The following is a 19,823-nucleotide window of genomic DNA, read 5'->3' on the forward strand; positions in this document are numbered from 1 at the left end:
TGCCAGGGAAACAATTTGATTATTGGGTGTATTTTTGTAGTTATTTCAGTAATGCCCCAAGTCTCTTGTTTTGTTTTACACGGTCAGTAATTACTAAACTGCATTCCCTGCCTATCATGACACAAGGCGAGACCCAGATGCAGACACATGAGGCAGACGGTTGGAGTCTTACAATATTTAATAATCCAATAGGGTAAGGCAAGAGAATGGTCGTGGACAGGCAAAAGGGACAAAACCAGTTCAGAGTCCAAAAGGTACCAAAGGGCAAGCAGAATCAAGGTCAGGGCAGGCAGGATGATCAGGCAGGCGGAAAAGTAGTCCATAGTCAGGCAAGGGTCAAAACCGGGTCAAAACCGGGAAGACTATCAAAAAGAGAATGGCAAAAGGAGTACGGGAAAAACACGCTGGTTGACTTGACTAACATACAAGACGAACTGGCACAGAGAGACAGGAAACAGAGGGATAAATACACTGGGGAAAATAAGCGACTCCTGTAGGTGGTGGAGACAATCACAGGAACAGGTGAAACAGATCAGGGCGTGACACTGCCAACACCTCCATTTTACTTCTCTAAATGTGATTCAAATTTCAAATAGGCACTCGAACGAACATCTGATATACTGTACATATATCTTCTTGCAAGTGCATCATGGGAACAGCGATAATTTCAAAGAAAAGAGAAACCCACACACTGCTCTTGCTTGTATCACTTATTTTTTATTGAAGCTTATGTTTCTAAATGTGCAAAGCAATGGTTTATAATTAATTCTGGTGGTACTTGGTACAACAATAGTCATGGTGGCCATGCCTCTTGCAGTATTAGTGTGAACTGTGTAGATGCTTAAATGGCACCCTATCCCTTATATAGTGCAGTACTTTTGACCAGAACCCTATGTGCCTTGGTCAAAAGTAGCACACAACATAGGGAATAGGGTGCGATTTTGGAATCACATTAGGTCATGAACCCTGTCATGTAGATTTACCTCTCCTGTCCCCTACAGTGATTGATGGGCCGACACAGATGATAGTGCGTGATGTCTCGGACTCAGTGGCCTTCGTGGAGTGGACCAATCCCAAGGCCAAGATGGACCAGATAGTGCTGCGTTATGGCCTGGTAGGAGGGGACATGCCCAAGACTACTTTCCGTCTGCAGCCCACCCTCAGCCAGTACTCCCTGCAGATGCTGAGGCCAGGCTCGCGCTATGAGGTGTCCATCAGTGGTGTTCGCAAGGGCAATGAGAGTGGAACAATCTCCACAGAATTCAGCACCGGTGAGGACCATACAACAATAGGACCATACTGTACAAGCAGCTGCTTCCGCATTATTGTGTTTGATGGAATAAGATGTTTTCATGTGAATACATACAGCACTGTAGACACAGCCATCACTATAGACACATCCATCACTATAGACACATCCATCACTATAGATACATCCATCACTATAGACACATCCATCACTATAGACACATCCATCACTATAGACACATCCATCACTATAGATACATCCATCACTATAGATACATCCATCACTATAGACACATCCATAACTATAGACACATCCATCACTATAGACACATCCATCGAATATACACTACCGTTCAAAATTTTGTTGATGTTGAGACTGGTGTTTCCCACTCCCTTTTCTATTCTGGTTAGAGCCAGTTTGCGCTGTTCTGTGAATGGAGTAGTACGCAGTGTTGTACGAGATCTTCAGTTTCTTGGCAATTTCTCGCATGGAATAGTCTTCACTTCTCAGAACAAGAATAGACTGACGAGTTTCAGAAGAAAGTCCTTTGTTTCTGGCCATTATCCTTTTAAAAGGATAAACTTGGATTAGCTAACACAACGTGCCATTGGAACACAGGAGTGATGGTTGCTGATAATGGGCCTCTGTACGCCTATGTAAAAATCAGCCGTTTCCAGCTATGATAGTTATTTACAACATTAACAATGTCTACACTGTATTAATGGTCAATTTGATGTTTTTTTAATGGACCAAAAAATTGCTTTTCTTTCAAAAACAAGGACATTTCTAAGTGTCCGCAAACTTTTGAACAGTAGTGTAGGACCTACTGTACACTTGGCTCTTGACATTTTCACAATGTCTTCTCTTACAAATACAGTAAAGAATGGCATAGAAATAGTCATTAGTCATTTTATTTCTATGGTCATATCATCCTTTTTTACGATCTGACTTGCTGATGAAACTGCACGTGGAAACTTTGTCCCACTTCTGATGATTGGTCTCAGTGGCCCCAACATTGTCAGTTCTGATGTTCCTCTCAGAGATCGACGCGCCCAAGAACTTGCGAGTGCTGTCAAAGTTCTCCACCGCCCTGGAGCTGGAGTGGGACAACAGCGAGGCGGAGGTAGAGGGGTACCAGGTGGTCTACAGCACCCTAGCAGGGGACCAATACGAGAAGGTCATTGTCCCACTCAACGATGGACCCACCAGCAAGACCACACTCACAAGTGGGGATAATTTGAGTTTTTGTTACACTTCTGTTTTAGGACAAAATAATGTAATGTTGCTTACTCATGATTCACTATAGTGGCATTGTGTAGTATGATAAGGATGTCTGTCAAATGACCGAGTGAGATTCAAATGTCGTACATTTTATTAAAACATTTTAACTAAGGAGTATTGATAAGTTGCCGACATTAACAGTTTTCAGATATGTGGGAAACGTTATGGTGTCTGTCTTATGTAAAGGGCATATCAGAATAAGGGTAGGCCTTGTCTGAGCGGGATGACAGCAATCAATGCTCTCCTCTCTCCACTTCTGTAACCTGATAAGCTTACTGTTGTAATATCGATTTTAACTCTGATTAATTATGCTTTTGGAAAAAGGTTAGCAGAAATTTTAAGAAAACATATTGATGAACATGGTATGTGGCAAGCCCTTCATTATTAATGCAGTTTTGAATAGGCAGTTCTGAAAGGCTCCATCTGCCTGCTCATTTTTCCTCTTTAATATCATCGTACTGTATTGTCCGCCGGGGTATTGTATGGAGAGATTAATTCACATAACCAGCTTATGTTTATGGTTTTCTATTCACATACAAATTAAAATCAATAGTTGTTGAGGTATTGTCTATGTTTTGTCTCTGTCGTCCATCTGTCATATTCTCTCTCTCTCTCTCTCTCTCTCTCTCTCTCTCTCTCTCTCTCTCTCTCTCTCTCTCTCTCTCCCTCTCACAGACTTGTTGCCAGGTACAGAGTATGGCATTGGCATATCGGCTATGCTTGGCACCAACCAGAGTTCTCCTGCCACAATGAACGCCAGAACTGGTAAGTGAGTTAATCGCCTGGCTCATCTGTGCAAATCAGTGATCTGACACAGAAAATCACAACTACCAGGATCAGTAAACAGAAATTCACCACCCTGTTCTCTTTTGTTTCTTACATGTTTTGTTTGTTTGAATTTCATTGAAGCATGAAAGAAAAGCATGTCAAAATACCGATTTGCAGTGCCTTCAGAAAGCATTCATACCCCTTTTTACTAATTCCACATTTTGTTGTGATACAACCTGAATTGTCTCACCCATCTACACACATTACCTCATAAGTGAAAACATGTTTTTAGAAATGTTAGCAAATATATTGAAAATGAAATACAGCAATATCTAATTTACATGTTTTCACACCCCTGAGTCAATACATGTTAGAATCACATTTGGCAGCTATTACAGCTGTGAGTCTTTCTGGGTAAGTCTCTAAGAGCTTTGCACACCTGGATTGTACAATATTTGCACATTATTCTTAAAAGATTCTTCAATCTCTGTCAAGTTGGTTGATGAGCATTGCTATACAGCCATTTTCATGTCTTACCATAGATTTTTAAGCCAATTTAAGTCAAAACTGTAATTAGGCCACTCAGGAACATTCAATGTTGTCTTGGTAAGCAACTCCAGTGTATATTTGTGCCTTGTTTTTTAGGTTATTGTCCTGCTGAAAGGTCAATTTGTCTCCCAGTGTCTGTTGGAAAGCAGAATTAACCAGGCTTTCCTCTAGGATTTTGCTTGTGCTTAGCTCTATTTAGTTTATTTTTACCCTAAGAAAGTCCCTAGTCCTTGCCGATGACAAACATACCCATGACATGATGCAGCCACCACCATACTTGAAAATATGAAGAGTAGTACGCAGTGATGTGTTGTGTTGGATTTGCCCCAAACATAACGCTTTGTATTCAGGATATAAAATGTATTTCTTTACCACATTTTTTGCCGTTTTAATGTAGTGCCTTATTTCAAACAGGATGCATGTTTTGGAATGTTTTCTTCTTTGCAGGCTTCCTTCCTTTTACTGTTTCATTTAGGTTAGTATTGGTGGAGTAACTATAATGTTATTGATCCATCCTCAGTTTTCTCCTATCACAGCAATTAAACTCTGTAACTGTTTCAAATTCACCATTGGCCTCATGGTAAAATCCCTGAGTGTTTTTCTTCCTCACCTGCAACTGAGTTAGGAAGGATGCCTGTATCTTTTTAGTGACTGGGTGTATTGATACACCATCGAAAGTGTAATTAATAACTTCACCATGCTCAAAGGGATATTCAATGTCTGCCTTTTTTTTACCCATCTACCAATAGGTGCCCTTCTTTGCGAGGCATTGGAAAACCTCCCAGGTTGAATCTGTGTTTGAAATTCACTGCTCGACTGAGGGACCTTACAGACAATTGTTTTTATGGGGTTCAGCAATGAGGTAGTCATTCAAAAATCATGTTAAAATCTATTATTGCACACAGAGGGAATGGGAATACCTAGTCAGTTGCACCTGAATACATTCAACTGAAATGTGTCTTCCGCATTTAACCCAACCCCTCTGAATCAGAGAGGTGCAGGGGGCTGCCTTAATCAATGCCCACGTCATTGCCGAGCAGGTGTTGTTGGGGGTTAACTGACTTGCTCAAGGGCAGAATGGCAGAGTTTTCCACCTTGCCGGCTCAGGGATTCGAACCAGCGACCTTTTAGTTACTCACCCAATGCTCTTAGTTCATGCAACTTATTATGTGACTTGTTAACTTTATTTTTACTCCTGAACTTATTTATGCTTGCCATAACAAAGGGGTTGAATACTTGACTTAAGACATTTCACCTTACATTTTTTTTATTCATTAGTTAAAAATTTTTTTTAAAGATAGTTCCACTTTAATGTTATGTGTAGGCCAGTGACAAGAAATCTCAATTTAATCCATTTTAGATTCAGGCTGTAACACAACAAAATGTGAAATAAGTCAAGAGATGTGAATACTTTCTGAAGGCACCTGTATACTGTATGTGTATTTTTGTCTCTGTTTTAATTAGCTGCACTAAATCAAATTCTTTACAACTTTGGTTGGTATGGCAATCAAGATATGAATCTTAAATATAAATAGTTTTATTGGTATGTTCACTATATGTTGATTATACTTGAACTGCTCTTTACTGTGCGTTTCAGGTCTGGATGTCCCCATGGACCTAACTGTGACAGCGTCCACAGACAACACCATCACCCTGCTGTGGGGGGTGGTCCAGGGGCCTATCGACCAATACATGGTCACCTACACCTCCTCATCTGGCCTGACCACGGAGGTGACCGTCCCTAAGGACGTGACCACCACCACGCTCAATGATCTGGAGCCAGGCACAGAATATACCATCACTGTAACTGCCCAGAGGGGAAGGCAGCAAAGCACTGCAGCCACCATCGATGGCTTCACAGGTACTGGAACTGTACTTTACCAGGACCAAGTAACTGACACAACCGACATTACATTGTACTATTATGAATAGCAGAGGTGGAAGTAGTCTAAACATAGTAATAGCATTTACCCAGTAGTGGAAAAAGTACCCAACTGTAATACTTGAGTAGAAGTATAGATACCTTAATAGAAAGTTACTGAAGTAAAAGTGGAAGTCACCCAGTGAAATACTACTTGAGTAAAAGTAAAAAAGTATTTGGTTCTAAATATACTTAAGTATCAAAAGTCAAACTATAAATCATTTCAAATGTCTTATATTAAGAAAAGCAGATGGCACCATCTTCTTATTTTTAAAATGTATGGATAGCCAGGGGCACACTCCAACACTCAGACATAATTTATAAAAGATGCATTTGTGTTTAGTAAGTCCCCCAAATCAGAGGCAGTAGGGATGACCGGGGATGTTCTCTTGATAAGTGCGTGAATTGGACCATGTTCATGTCCCGTTAAGCATTCAAAATGTAACAAGTTCTTCTGGGTGTCATGGAAAATGTAGGGAGCAAAAAGTACATTATTTTATACCCCAAAAAATGATTTAAGTAGTTCTTTAAAGTATTTTTACACCACTGCATTTACCTCCTGAGTTAACCATGGTCAGAGGTTATTTTCCCCTTCTAGGGATTCTATTGGGCTCTGGTCAAAATTAGTGCCCTATGCCATTTAGGATGCAGACTGGACTGTAACTGCACCTGTACCAGTTCCATTTAGGATGCAGTCTGGACTGTAACTGCACCTGTACCAGTTCCATTTAGGATGCAGTCTGGACTGTAACTGCACCTGTACCAGTTCCATTTAGGATGCAGACTGGACTGTAACTGCACCTGTACCAGTTCCATTTAGGATGCAGTCTGGACTGTAACTGCACCTGTATCAGTTTCAGCTGCAGGTAGCTTAGCCTGTAACCCAAAAAAGTGTTAGTTCGAATCCCTGAGCTGACAAGGTAAAATAAATATGTTGATGTGCCCTTGACCAAGGCACTAAATCAATTGTATTTATCACATGCTTTGTAAAACAACAGGTGTAGACTATCAGTGAAATGCTAAAGGGCCCTTCCCAACAATGCAGAGAGAAAAAACATTTCATAATTCAAAAATAATAACACAAGGAATAAATGCACAAAGAGTAACGATAACTTGGCTATATACACAGGGTACCAGTACCGAGTCAATGCAGTGGTACGAGGTAATTTAGATAGATATGTACATATAGGTATTGATAGAGTGACTAGGCAACAGGATAGATAATAAACAGTAACAGCAGCGTATGTGATGAGTCAAAAGAGCTAGTGAGTTAGTGCAAAAGGGGTCATATAGTCCACTTAGCTATTGGTTAACTATTTATGTAGCAGTCTTATAGCTTGGTGGTTGTTTAGGGTCCTGTTGGTTCCAGACTTGGTGCATCGGTACCCTAATTGATAATGGCTGACCCTGGCCATGACCCCACTCTCTGAGGGTGTCTCAGGGGGAGTTGGGATATGAAAAACACATGTCCAATTCACACATGCGTTTAATACACACTTGTACATGCAAAATAGGACAAATAAGCATCCACCAAATGAATCTATTAGATGAATAGATGATGTACAGTAGTCTATAAATAACGGTTTATTTTCAAATAAACTGGATAAAGGTGAGCTTTTTCAGTGAAGCTCTCCCATCCCTAAATAAGCAATTATGTCGCTGAAAAGTAGAGATTATTGCTGTACTAGAGAATAGGCTTGACATTGCATGTCATGGGGAACTACTTTGGGAAGGAGACTACAAATCGAGCTATTAGGTAGTGTCAAGCTTTGATGCTACAATTCATGTTAATAATGAACAGTTAGCTATTACATGAGGTTGTTAATCGCATAACCGTCCTTCATCAAATTGACCCATCCAATGGAGAAAAAAATGATATCAATATTTATTTGCGTTCACTCGGTTAATCTTTCCTGTCCCTCTTTCTTTCACACCCATCTACATCAGACAGCAAACTGTCCTGGCAGTCTATATTTCCTATTGCTTCTTCTTGTTCTGACAACACACTTCAACCAGTGTCTTTTATTGATAAATCTTTCAAAAACAGCCATGCCTCGTTGACAGACATGTTTTCATCCAGTCTCTGCTGTCAACTTTGACATTCGTCCTTTGCTCAGGATTCAGCCTCATTCCATTGTCACGGGCCTTCCACGCTGTGTGTATTCCATTTGCAGCTCTTCACTTCCACGCTCCCCGTCATCCTCATTACTTTACTGCCAGTCTCACTGAGAAGGAGAGAACCTCCAGAGAGATCTGCCAATTAATAACCAGCCATGCCATCCACTGACTGACTGACTGACTGAGAACCTCAGCACCACCTGCCATATTGACAGCAGCTGTCCCTTACAGCCCTTCATGACCATGCAGCCAGTATCTTTGACCTTTGACTTTCAGGCTTCCGCCCCATCATAGCGCTCTACTTGTCTGATGTCACGTGGGACTCGGTGACGGTGGCATGGAGTGCCCCTTCCCCACCCGCAGACCTCTACATCCTCACCTATAGCTCTGAGGACGGCACTGACACCTCCAAGGTTACCCTGGACGGATCCAAGACCCGGTCCTCTATCAAGGGGCTCCTGCCCTCCACAGAGTACACCGTCAGCCTTATCACCATACAGGGAGAGGTGAAGTCTGAGGCTGTCACAGCCACGCTCACCACAGGTAGGCTATTTATCTCTGCAAGGGGAAACAAGGTTGTATTCATTAGGCACCAAATGGAAGAAAACAGACTGAAACAATGATAAACAATTATTTTTTAAATTCCCGCTTCAAAACTTTTTGCTACGGTATGCCCTAATGCATACGACCCAGAGCTACGCTGGAGGTTCCCATGGTTCATGGAGGGTCACACAGGAACAACAACAAGGCTAAATAACTACTGACTAATACAAAACTGCTGCAACATCTTATGCATTGATTGTCCACAGGGTGCATTGATGTCTGATTTTGGCTGATGGTTTGCTGACACAAGACAGTTGCTAACGAAGGACTACATTTTAGGATATATAAAACTTCCTGTACTTAGGATACACATCACATTATACATGCAGTACGTGCTTTGAGGTTATTGTGGTATTCAAATGGCGTTCTGTTTGTCAGCAAGTAGTCTAGCTCCAGGACAGAACAACATCTTGACACTTTTATGGCATGTCTCCTCTTGCTCATTAAGATTCTTACACACACAGCTGCACTCACTGCAGAACAACGTTCCCCTCCACCTTTCATTTCTTTATTAATGCTTGGGTGTGTAATCCTCCCTTAATTACCCCTGCCTAAACCTGGAGGTGTCAGGAATATTCAGCTGTCGCATCAGCAGGCTGTTACTCACAGTTACAGCTGCCAAGCCCAAGGGAAGATCTATTGTCTGAGGAGGACAGGACAGCTCTCTAAACACTCTGATATTAACTCTGCGGATAGCCACCTGCATACTGCTGTCTGATTACTGCTCTACATGCCAACTATCTTAGTCACTGTCTGCCAGAGTGCCAGCCATTTTCTCTTTGTCTGGTGACATACAGATTTCTGGAACGAAGGCTAGGGGTATCGTAGATTCAGACGGATGCATTTGTTGCAGCTCTTTGGCATCTGTGTGTTTTGTTATTGCGTTGCTATTTTCAGCTTGTTATCACACTATGTTATTATATGCAAATTAACCACAGGGTTGGTGGGCTTGCTGTGGCACCTGACCGTCTTTGTAGGTTGGATGTATTTATTTATGTTTAGGTGGTAGTTCTTATGGTAAATCTGAATAAAGTGATGACAGCATGTTTACTGTACCATATGTTGTAATGCCTCAGGTGAATGCAGGTTAGACTTGGGTTGCATCCCAAATGGCCCCTATTCCCCATTTAGTGCACTACTTTTGACCAGGGCCCAAAGGGCTCTGATCGAAAGTAGTGTACTTTGTACGGAATAGGTATCATTTGGGATGCACCTTGGAGCAGCAGAGCACATTGATGCAGTCTGTCAGTTTGCACAAATTATCTCATGTCACATGAATACTGAGTCTAAATTCAGAGCTATTACAGCAGCCTGCACTGCTGAATGGGAAATAATTAAAGATAGGCATACATGAATAATCACAACTTATTTACACCACTCTTTCCTACTAGCAGAATTTAAATGAGGCTGAAGCCTAACTTATGAATCGTCGTCAGTGCTGGTGAATAATATTCATTATTGTAATGGAAATTGGAGGGTGGTGGCGTTGGTTTTACAAGCATTTCTATAGCTTCATTCCACAACAATAGAGAGAACCAATCTCTCTATCCCTTCCCTCCATAATGGATTCCGACCTTATAAGTCACTTTAATTGTTTGCTCACATTGTCTCTGGTAACCTTTGCTGTTGCAGCGGTAAGAGCTCTGGGGACACATAAACAAATCATGAACTAATCCCTTATGGGCAACCACACTCGATCACAATGCAAATATCCCTCTCTGTTCTCCTGGCTCTGGCCAGAGAAGCATGCTATTTTAGTACATATTTTATGATGTACATAATATGCAGGATAAACACAGTGCTTTTTACACTATGGGAGGAAAATGTGTCCAGAAATGCATTGTTCTTATCAATAAAGAAGTATTTTTATCTACACTTTATTTAACTTCCAGTGCCTTGAGTGTCCTCCAAGAGTAGCTGAATTTCCTCTTCACTTCTGTTTGTTCCCCAATTCATGCACCTTGATTGGAGACAGAGATAGTGTCAGTGTTCCCTTCCCTTTCATATACATGGAGACATGGAGCTAGCCGTTTTCGTGAGAAGGTTATGTTAAATGTCAAGAACATCTTGTATTAGTGTATAGTGTGTGTCTCAATAGCAAGGACATCTCTTCATTCTTAACATGTACTATGATTCTCTATTGGAGGAATGGATCCACCTAAAGAGATGACTGTGTCATATGCCACTGAAGACTCCGTCATCATATCATGGTTGAGACCATTCGCTCCCTTCGACTACTACAAGATGTCCTATCAATCAGAAAGAGGTAAGCAAAAACTTCTGGCATGTTTTCATTGAAAAGTTCATTTAAAAAAAGTATGGGTAACACTTTATTTGGATAGACCAAGTAGATGGTTTGTAGATATTCCGTAGATGTTCAATAACTGCCAACCACATTTCAACAAACTATCCACTAGCACCGTAACCCAAACCCTAACCTTAACCCTCATCCTAACCCTAAACTTAACTCTTACCATAAGCTTAACCCTTAACCTAATCATTATTCTGAACCTAACCCTAACCATAACCTTAGTAATCAGTTGCTTATCAACCTATAGTTTGTTGATAGTATAACCGTCTGTAGATCATCTATATGGGACGATCCAAATCCAAGTGTGACCAAATCGTGTTTTTCCATTGTTTGGCATTGGAAGAGAAAGTTCAACTTCTTATAAAAGAAAGACTGCATACTGTAACAGTGCGACATTAAATGAATACAATGTTCTTCAGGGACAGTGGACAGCGTGGTAATTGACAATGACGTCACTAACTACACCCTATCCAGCCTCCACCCAGCAACAGAGTATGAGATCAACCTGAACGTTGTGCGGGGCAGCCAGGAGAGCAAGTCCATCACCACCAGTGTCTTCACAGGTCTGACCTCTGACTCCTTACGATCCTGTACTGCTTCAGCTATAATGCCACTACGGAGAGAAACTGACAATGTATATCATTATATGATCTTTGTCTCCACATCCTATACAACTTCTGCAAACATGCTGTGGTACCCCTAAACCCTTACCATCTAAGCCACCATGCCACTATAGAAAGGGACTGACAATGTACCATTCGTATAGGTTCAAACGTAAATGTACACATTATATTTATGGAATCTTCGTCTCCACATCCTGCACAACTATCAAACAACAACCAATACAATCCTGCTTTGGTAACTTTTCCAGTGAGTCAATGTTTTCTTGACTGACAAGAGAGTTAGCTTGTTTGCTAAAATGATAGCTAGAGTTATTATTATATGTGCTCTTCGGAGTATGAGATTGGGGAACAAAATATTCTGGAGTCAGACATAGCGTCTTTCCAAGATAAATGGGACATTCTGTCTTTTCAGTGAATTTTATTCTTAGTACCCACTCCGTGGATCTCTCACATTGCCACCTGCACACTAAGAAATGATGTTCAGACACAGACAGTAGAATACCTGCCACTCATTGCTGCTGCAGTGAGTGTAGCTGCCATTACCCCCTTGGCCTTATAATTGTTAGCCTCACCTTACTTCTGTCTCTGCTTCTCCTCTGTCAGACAGTCAGTCAGGCAGTCAGGCAGTTTGTCAGTCAGATAGACAGACCTCCGCAGCATTGAGATGCAGAGATGTGTGAGATGTGAGATATATTTGACATCTAGTGAACTACCAGAGAGAGGTGTGTAGGCTGCAGCAGCTCCTTTTGGTATGAATTGAACTCCGCTAACATGGGCTTAACCAGCTCGCCACTGCATGCAAAGGGAGTGCACCGCTGCATACTGATGAGCCAGGTAGAGATGTCTTTCTAAAACCAAAAGGTTCAGGACTCCACACACACAAAGACAGAGAGAGACAGAGAGAGACAGAGAGAGACAGAGAGAGACAGAGAGAGACAGAAAGACAGAGAGAGACAGAGAGAGACAGAGAGAGACAGAGAGAGACAGAGAGAGACAGAAAGAGACAGAGAGAGACAGAGAGAGACAGAGAGAGATAAAGCCCTTAAATTAAAATTGAATTGAGAGAGAGATAGAGAGAGAGACAGAGAGAGACAGAGAGAGACAGAGAGAGACAGAGAGAGACAGAGAGAGACAGAAAGACAGAGAGAGACAGAGAGAGACAGAGAGAGACAGAGAGAGACAGAGAGAGACAGAAAGAGACAGAAAGAGACAGAGAGAGACAGAGAGAGACAGAGAGAGATAAAGCCCTTAAATTAAAATTGAATTGAGAGAGAGATAGAGAGAGAGACAGAGAGAGACAGAGAAAGAGAATATGAGAGAGAGAGAATATGAGAGTATGACAGATGGACGATGACATAGACAAAACATAAAGAATACCACGCCAACTATTGATTTTAATTTGTATGTGAATAGAAAGTGTTAGACCTCCCCCTTTAAAGCAGAAGGAAGCTCTGCATTTTGACATGCCAACTCTTCTTATAATGAAGGGCCTGTGGTGCTCCAGTGAGCACATTTGCTGCTACATAACACCACCAAATAAACAAAAAAGGAAAACAATCTTCATGTAATTCAAAACTAGAAAACACACTAACATTTACTTTGCTATTAACTTATTTTCAGAGAAACAGATGAACACTAGCATTCTGCTAATGCTGCAGTTTGATGAGTCTCAGGCAGTGTTTCACAAAACTATGTGAAGGAGCACTTGGCAGCGCTCATTAAAACAGGGTCATAAGCAGAACAATATCATTCCATTGTGATGTGGTTCAGCAACAAAGAGATAAAACCGTTATGGAAAGAGGAGCTCGCTGTGCCTAAAAGTGTCTCAAAATCCAATGTGTCAGATGAGAAGCTCTGCCATGAACGGAGCTGGGCTGGTGCTCCACTTACAGGCCAGAAACAAAAACACAGAGAGCTTATTAAGATCCTTAGCGCTAAGGAAGAGTTTTTGTGCGGTCGCTGGAGAGTCCGGAGAGTCCGGGTAGCTACTGTTGTCAGGCACTGAGGCACTAGCTGCAATTCCAAAGGTAATGACTGTCCAGGATTCACTCGATCTGAGTCAACTGTCCAGCTAATGGCTGTGGCTGGGGCAGACAGGTACTGTGGTTCAGCAGATTCTGGTGTTTTTACTACGTTGCATTAATATTAGCTATTAAAAATATTGCCTAGTCAGACCCTTACTACTGTTCCAGCTGGCTGATAGGCATTATTTCATAGGTAGTGTAAAGCGTAGCACAGATCATTTTTGAACAACCTTTACTTGCCGATACTTCCTCAATTCCTGACTTGGAAGACAACGCATGTAATTTAAACTTCCATGGCTAGTTGCAGATGGTTCATTTGAATTTACAAAATGCTCTGTTATTAGAATAAATATTATTTTGCTCCATGAAGTAATCCAACAAATCTTATCTCATTGATTGAGACAGGTGACTATATCACGTGAAAAGGTTATCCCCTACCTTTTCACGAGACCCAGTTAGCCTGACAAAAACCCTGCATTCTAATTGTTCTATCAGTCATGCTATAACTAACATAATGTTGTGTTTGCTATGCTAACGCTGAAGTTTACTTAGAAAGCGACGAAACAAAGCGTTTCCCTTCCTGGTTGTCCACTAGGTTGAAGATAACAAAGGGGCAGTACAGTGAAGAACATTCATTCCTGTTTTTTGAGGTTGAAATAACATGAAATAACATGCCAGTTTAGTGTAAGAGCTTTTTGAAAACAACGCCTGGATTTTCAGCCTGTTCAGGTGGGATGGTTTTTGGCCAACAGCATGACATCACAATCTGATCTGATTATTCTGACCAATGACCAGACATCTTTTATTTGAATATGTATCCTCATACTTTGAAGGGGTAAGCAGGCTCTAGAGCCTAGACGATCCTATCTGCCAATCAGGGCTGTGGGTATGTAAATATATTACAATTTGTGTCAACACGCCCACATGACCAGATGAGAATTTCAATGGCAAAAGTAGGCTCAGTCAAAACCTACTCATTCAAGGGTGTTTCTTTATTTTTACTATTTTCTACATTGTAGAATAATAGTGAAGACATCAAAACTATGAAATAACACATATGGAGTCATGTAGTAACCAAAAAAAGTGTTTTATTTGAGATTCTTCAAAGTAGCCACCCTTTGCCTTGATGACAGCATTGCACACTCTTGGCATTCTCTCAACCAGCTTCACCTGGAATGCTTTTCCAACAGTCTTGAAGGAGTTCCCACATACACTGAGCACTTGTTGGCTGCTTTTCCTTCACTCTGCGGTCCAATTCATCCCAAACCATCTCAATTGGGTAGAGGTTGGGTGATTGTGGAGGCCAGGTCATCAGATGCATCACTCCATCACTCTCCTTCTTGGTCAAATAGCCCTTACACAGCCTGGAGGTGTGTAAAAACAAATGATAGTCCCACTAAGCAAAAACCAGATGGGATGGCGTATAGCTGCAGAATCCTGTGGTAGCCATGCTGGTTAAGTGTGCCTTGAATTCTAAACAAATAACTGACAGTGTCACCAGAAAAGCACCCCCACACCATCACACCTCCTCCTCCATGTTTCATGTGGGAATCACACATGCGTTGATCATCCGTTCACCTACTCTGCGTCTCACAAAGACACAGCGGTTGGAACGAAAACTCACCAATTTGGACTCTTCTTGTTGGTGTCCTTCAGAAGTGTTTTTTTTTGTTTTATCTTTATTTAACTAGGCAAGTCAGTTAAGAACAAATTCTTATTTTCAATGACGGCCAAGAAACAGTGTGTTAACTGCGTTGTTCAGGGGCAGAACGGCAGATTTCTACCTTGTCAGCTCAGGAATTCGATCTTGCAACCTTTCGGTTACTGGTCCAATGCTCTAACCACTAGGCTACCAGCCGCCCCGTTTCTTTGCAGGCCTGATTCACACAGTCGCCTCAGACTAGTTGATGTTGAGATGTGTCTGTTACTTGAATCCTGTGAAGCATTTATTTGAGTAGAATTTCTGAGGCTGATAACTCTAATGACATTATCCTCTGCAGCAGAAGTAACTCTGGGTCTTCTTTTCCAGTGGCGGTCCTCATGAGAGCCAGTTTCATCATAGCGTTTGATGGTTTTTGCGTCTGCACTCGAAGAAATGTCTTGACATTTTCCGGATTGACTGACCTTCATGTCTTGAATAAATGATGGACTGTCGTTTCTCTTTGCTTATTTGAGCTGTTCTTGCCTTAATATGGACTTGGTCTTTTACCAAATAGGGCTATCTTCTGTATACCAACCCTAGCTTGTCACAACAACTGATTGGCTCAAACACATTATGAAGGAAAGAAATTCCACAAATTAACTTTTAACAAGGCACACCTGTTAATTGAAATGTATTCCAGGAGACTACCTCAGTGTTGATGTCTTCACTATTATTCTACAATGTAGAAAATAGTAAAAATAACAAAAAACCCTGGAATGAGTAGATGTGTCCAAACTTGTGACTTGTACTGTATATTTGGAGTTATTTTCATGAAATATACACACAAAGTGATTTATTAGACATGCAGTGATGATTTAATAAATAAAATGCAAATACTCCATGGGGACTTTAAGACAGCATTATAATTCCATACAGAAGGGTTCTGAAATAAATATATTTAGGAAAAACGAGAATGTCTGGATGTGAATTTTATCAGTACAGAAAGTTTGCCATCAAAGTGGAAAATAAATTAACACAAATAAGTACCTTACTGTGATCTTTTTCAATTAAAATGGTAAAAAATAAACAAAATAGCTTCTTAGCAAAGAACAATTTCTCAAAGAAGAATTTTGCTAAGACTGTCTGGTAGTGGTCTGAGTGGGGAGGAGAAAACTGAAAACTAGCTGTTATTGGCAGAGGTTTGGAACTCGCTTTCTTACTGGCCTAATTTACCGCCTGGTGACAGGCAGAACAAAACTCCATACCACCAAAACAGGTGGAAATTTAATACGGTCTTTTCAAACATCTCTTACGCTAAAGGGCATTATCATCACAATTTTACAGTATTATTCCAACCTCATAGTTGGAAAAAGAATTTACTCTATACTTCCGGTTGTTTAGCCTACCCTCTACTTACCGGAAGAAATGGTTCAGTCCAAGCAGGGCAGGGCTCTGTGAAAGTATATAGCTGAGCGTTCAGCTCAGACTCTTGGTTGGTGAAATGCTTGTCCTGAGACTGTGGAAACTTTTTTGAGTAAGTTTATTTGTACTTTATTCTAATTAAGCTTTCTTTTGTCATTTTCATTTTCCCGGGAATATATTTATTTATACATCTTATACATGAATTATTTATTATTTTTGTAACAATTTTTGTTAATAAATCTACCACCTCTTTTGCACCCGATTTCTGGCATTCCGCTTCCATCCTTCTCCATGCGCCATCATCTTTAAAGATTCATCCAGTACCAACTAGTCACAAACACATCCCTACTCAGTAGTGGTGCTATTGACATCCCCACACATCATTACATGCTTTATTCAATCTAATAATTTATAATTTTTTGAATTATTTATTTTGACATATATTCATTAGTTTCAAATAGGACAATCAACAGTAACAGAAATATAATTCTTGTTTTTATTCAATCTAATCTAATTCAATTTTATTTCACTTCAAATTGGCAGCTTTTATTAGATTCAATTAAATATTTTTGTAATTTATGTAATGAGTGTAATCAAACACCTTTCATTCACAAGCAGTGTGATTAAAGTTCCTAGATATAATCTTAGCCATTTCCCAGCCATGAGGGTATGGTGAATTAACGGTTGATTCAAGTCCTTTAAAGGCAAGCTGTTAACTTCTGTATTCTCTATACTTTTTCTGTTAAGCCAAAAATCCATATCAAAACATGGAGGTTAAAACACTAAGTTAAACGTGTAATTAAATTCCTACTCTCTCTTGGTTCTTCCGGTAGGTAGGGAGTCTGAAATAAAAGCTTTTAAGAACTCTTCTTCTGTGTACTGTACAGAATATTTGACTGTATAATATGCCTTTGATTTCAGTTATACTATCAGGAATTGTGATCTCACTGGAGAAGAGTCATTATGAATTAGCCTCAATCTGCAGAGTATATGGTCCACATGGTGGTCTTCAAATTGGAACATACAGTTGATTACATTTTGGAAAGTGATGGGGCCATCTTGGTACCCTCTCTGAGCCATACATTGCTTTCATCTCTTTCTTTGATATAGCGATGGACATGCCAATGGAACTAACAGCCCTCAACATTACCCCACAAGGAGCTTTACTCCGGTGGAACCCTCCTCTGTCCAGCGTTGACAACTACGTGTTCACCCTCACCTGCAACCAGGGTAGGTGGATTTATTGTCTTCTCACAGCCACGTTTCTCTGCTACCGGGGTGGAGCGTGCAGAGCGCCCTGAGTCTGTAGAGTGAGACCAGCTGGACTGGACTCCTGCCAAGTCGGCTCTCAGAGGAAAGTGTCGCACAGCTACTTGGAAATCAGCTCAGACATCCGCTTGCTAGTCGATGCAGCTTTCATCAATATGGCCACAAATGATGGTTCTTCAGCAACCACTTGCCAATGTGTTCTATTGACTCTGGTGTGTTCATTAAGTGTCCTTTCTAATTTACTCAGCCAGGCAATGAAATCATGGCTGAACATTTTTGTTAACCTATTATTTTTCACCATCAACATGGATCCTGGTATTCCTGAGGCTACAGCAAGCCATTTATTAAACATGCAATTTATTTAGATTGATTGTACAAAGTTTAGTCATGCAAACAAATAAGGAATCATGAATTTGAGCTAAATGGATTTAAAATCTGACCCATGTAACACCCATAGGAACCACAATCTACCAACCCTGACCGTGAACATGTATATCCAAGGCAACCGCTATACATTAATAATTAAGACTCCAAATTGTTTAATGTAATCATAAAAGTCAGGTTTGTTTACTATCTCATGTATTCTCCTAATCTAATATGTATTTGTGTTCCTCCTACTCTTGTAGTGACAGCTAATACCTTCCTAGTGGAAGGTGTGAAACAGGAGCACCAGCTTAGTAAACTCAAGCCCAGCACCACCTACTCTGTAGCCCTCTACGCCACTAAGGGACCCTTGACCAGTGGAACCGTCATCGCCAACTTTGAAACACGTATGTTAGTTACTTTACTTGCTTAGTTACTTACCTCCCATCTGTTCAGAAGAAACCCACACAGATAAGAGCAGCTACAGTACATATACAGTGCCTTCAGAAAATATTCATACCCCTTGACTTATTCCACATTTTATTGTGTTATAGCCTAAATACAACTCATAACACTCAAAATACCCCATAATGACGAAGTGAAAACATGTTTTGAGACATTTTTGCAAACGTATTTCGAATTAAAAACAGAAATATTCCATTTACATACAGTTGAAGTCGGAAGTTTACATACACCTTAGCTAAATATAATTAAACTCAGTTTTTCACAATTCCTGACATTTAATCCAAGTACAAATGACCTGTCTCAGGTCAGTTAGGATCACCACTTTATTTTAAGAATGTGAAATGTCAGAATAAAAGTAAAGTGATTTATTTCAGATTTTATTTCTTTCATGACATTCCCAGGGGGTCAGAAGTTTACATACAATCAATTAGTATTTGGTAGCATTGCCTTTAAATTTGTTTAACTTGGGTCAAATGTTTCGGGTAGCCTTCCACAAGCTTGCCACAATAAATTGGGTGAATTTTGGCCCATTCCTCCTGACAGAGCTGGTGGAACTGAATCAGGTTTGTAGGCCTCCTTGCTCGCACATGCTTTTTCAGTTCTGCCCACAAATATTCTATGGGATTGAGGTCAGGGCTTTGTGATGGCCACTCCAATACCTTGACTTTGTTGCCCATTAGCCATTTTGCCACAACTTTGGAAGTATGCTTGGGGTCATTGTCCATTTGGAAGACCCATTTGCGACCAAGCTTTACCTTCCTGACTGATGTCTTGAGATGTTGCTTCAATATATCCACATTATTTTCCTCCTCATGATGCCATCTATTTTGTGAAGTGCACCAGTCCCTCCTGCAGCAAAGCACGCCCACAACATGATGCTGCCACCCCCGTGCTTCATGGTTGGGATGGTGTTCTTCGGCTTGCAAGCCTCCCCCTTTTTCCTCCAAACATAACGATGGTCATTATGGCCAAACAGTTCTATTTTTGTTTCATCAGACCAGAGGACATTTCTCCAAAAAGTACAATCTTTGTCCCCATGTGCAGTTGCAAACTGTAGTGTGTATTTTTTATGTTGGTTTTGGAGAAGTGGCTTCTTCCTTGCTGAGCAGCCTTTCAGGTTATGTCAATGTAGGACTCGTTTTACTGTGGATATAGATACTTTTGTACCTGTTTCCTCCAGCATTGTCACAAGGTCCTTTGCTGTTGTTCTGGGAT

General features: G+C 40.7%; 1 protein-coding gene across 3 annotated transcripts in view; it reads left to right on the forward strand.

Moving 5' to 3' along the window:
* The window catches only part of LOC106599404 (tenascin-R), a 172,303-nt gene that overhangs the window by 127,896 nt on the left and 24,584 nt on the right, over positions 1 to 19,823 (forward strand). The window contains exons 8-16 of one of the 3 annotated variants that reach the window (XM_014190614.3): positions 1,002 to 1,271; positions 2,290 to 2,475; positions 3,206 to 3,295; positions 5,445 to 5,708; positions 8,163 to 8,429; positions 10,636 to 10,755; positions 11,220 to 11,363; positions 17,622 to 17,741; positions 18,407 to 18,550. In XM_014190614.3, the coding sequence (XP_014046089.2) occupies positions 1,002 to 1,271; positions 2,290 to 2,475; positions 3,206 to 3,295; positions 5,445 to 5,708; positions 8,163 to 8,429; positions 10,636 to 10,755; positions 11,220 to 11,363; positions 17,622 to 17,741; positions 18,407 to 18,550 (1,605 nt within the window). Of the gene's footprint in view, positions 1 to 1,001; positions 1,272 to 2,271; positions 2,476 to 3,205; positions 3,296 to 5,444; positions 5,709 to 8,162; positions 8,430 to 10,635; positions 10,756 to 11,219; positions 11,364 to 17,621; positions 17,742 to 18,406; positions 18,551 to 19,823 lie in introns of all 3 variants that reach the window. The other 2 variants (XM_014190611.3, XM_014190618.3) reach the window with 2 other exon arrangements.

This window comes from Salmo salar, chromosome 03, assembly GCF_965601325.2.
Source record: "Salmo salar chromosome 03, fSalSal1, whole genome shotgun sequence".
Classification (NCBI taxonomy): domain Eukaryota; kingdom Metazoa; phylum Chordata; class Actinopteri; order Salmoniformes; family Salmonidae; genus Salmo; species Salmo salar.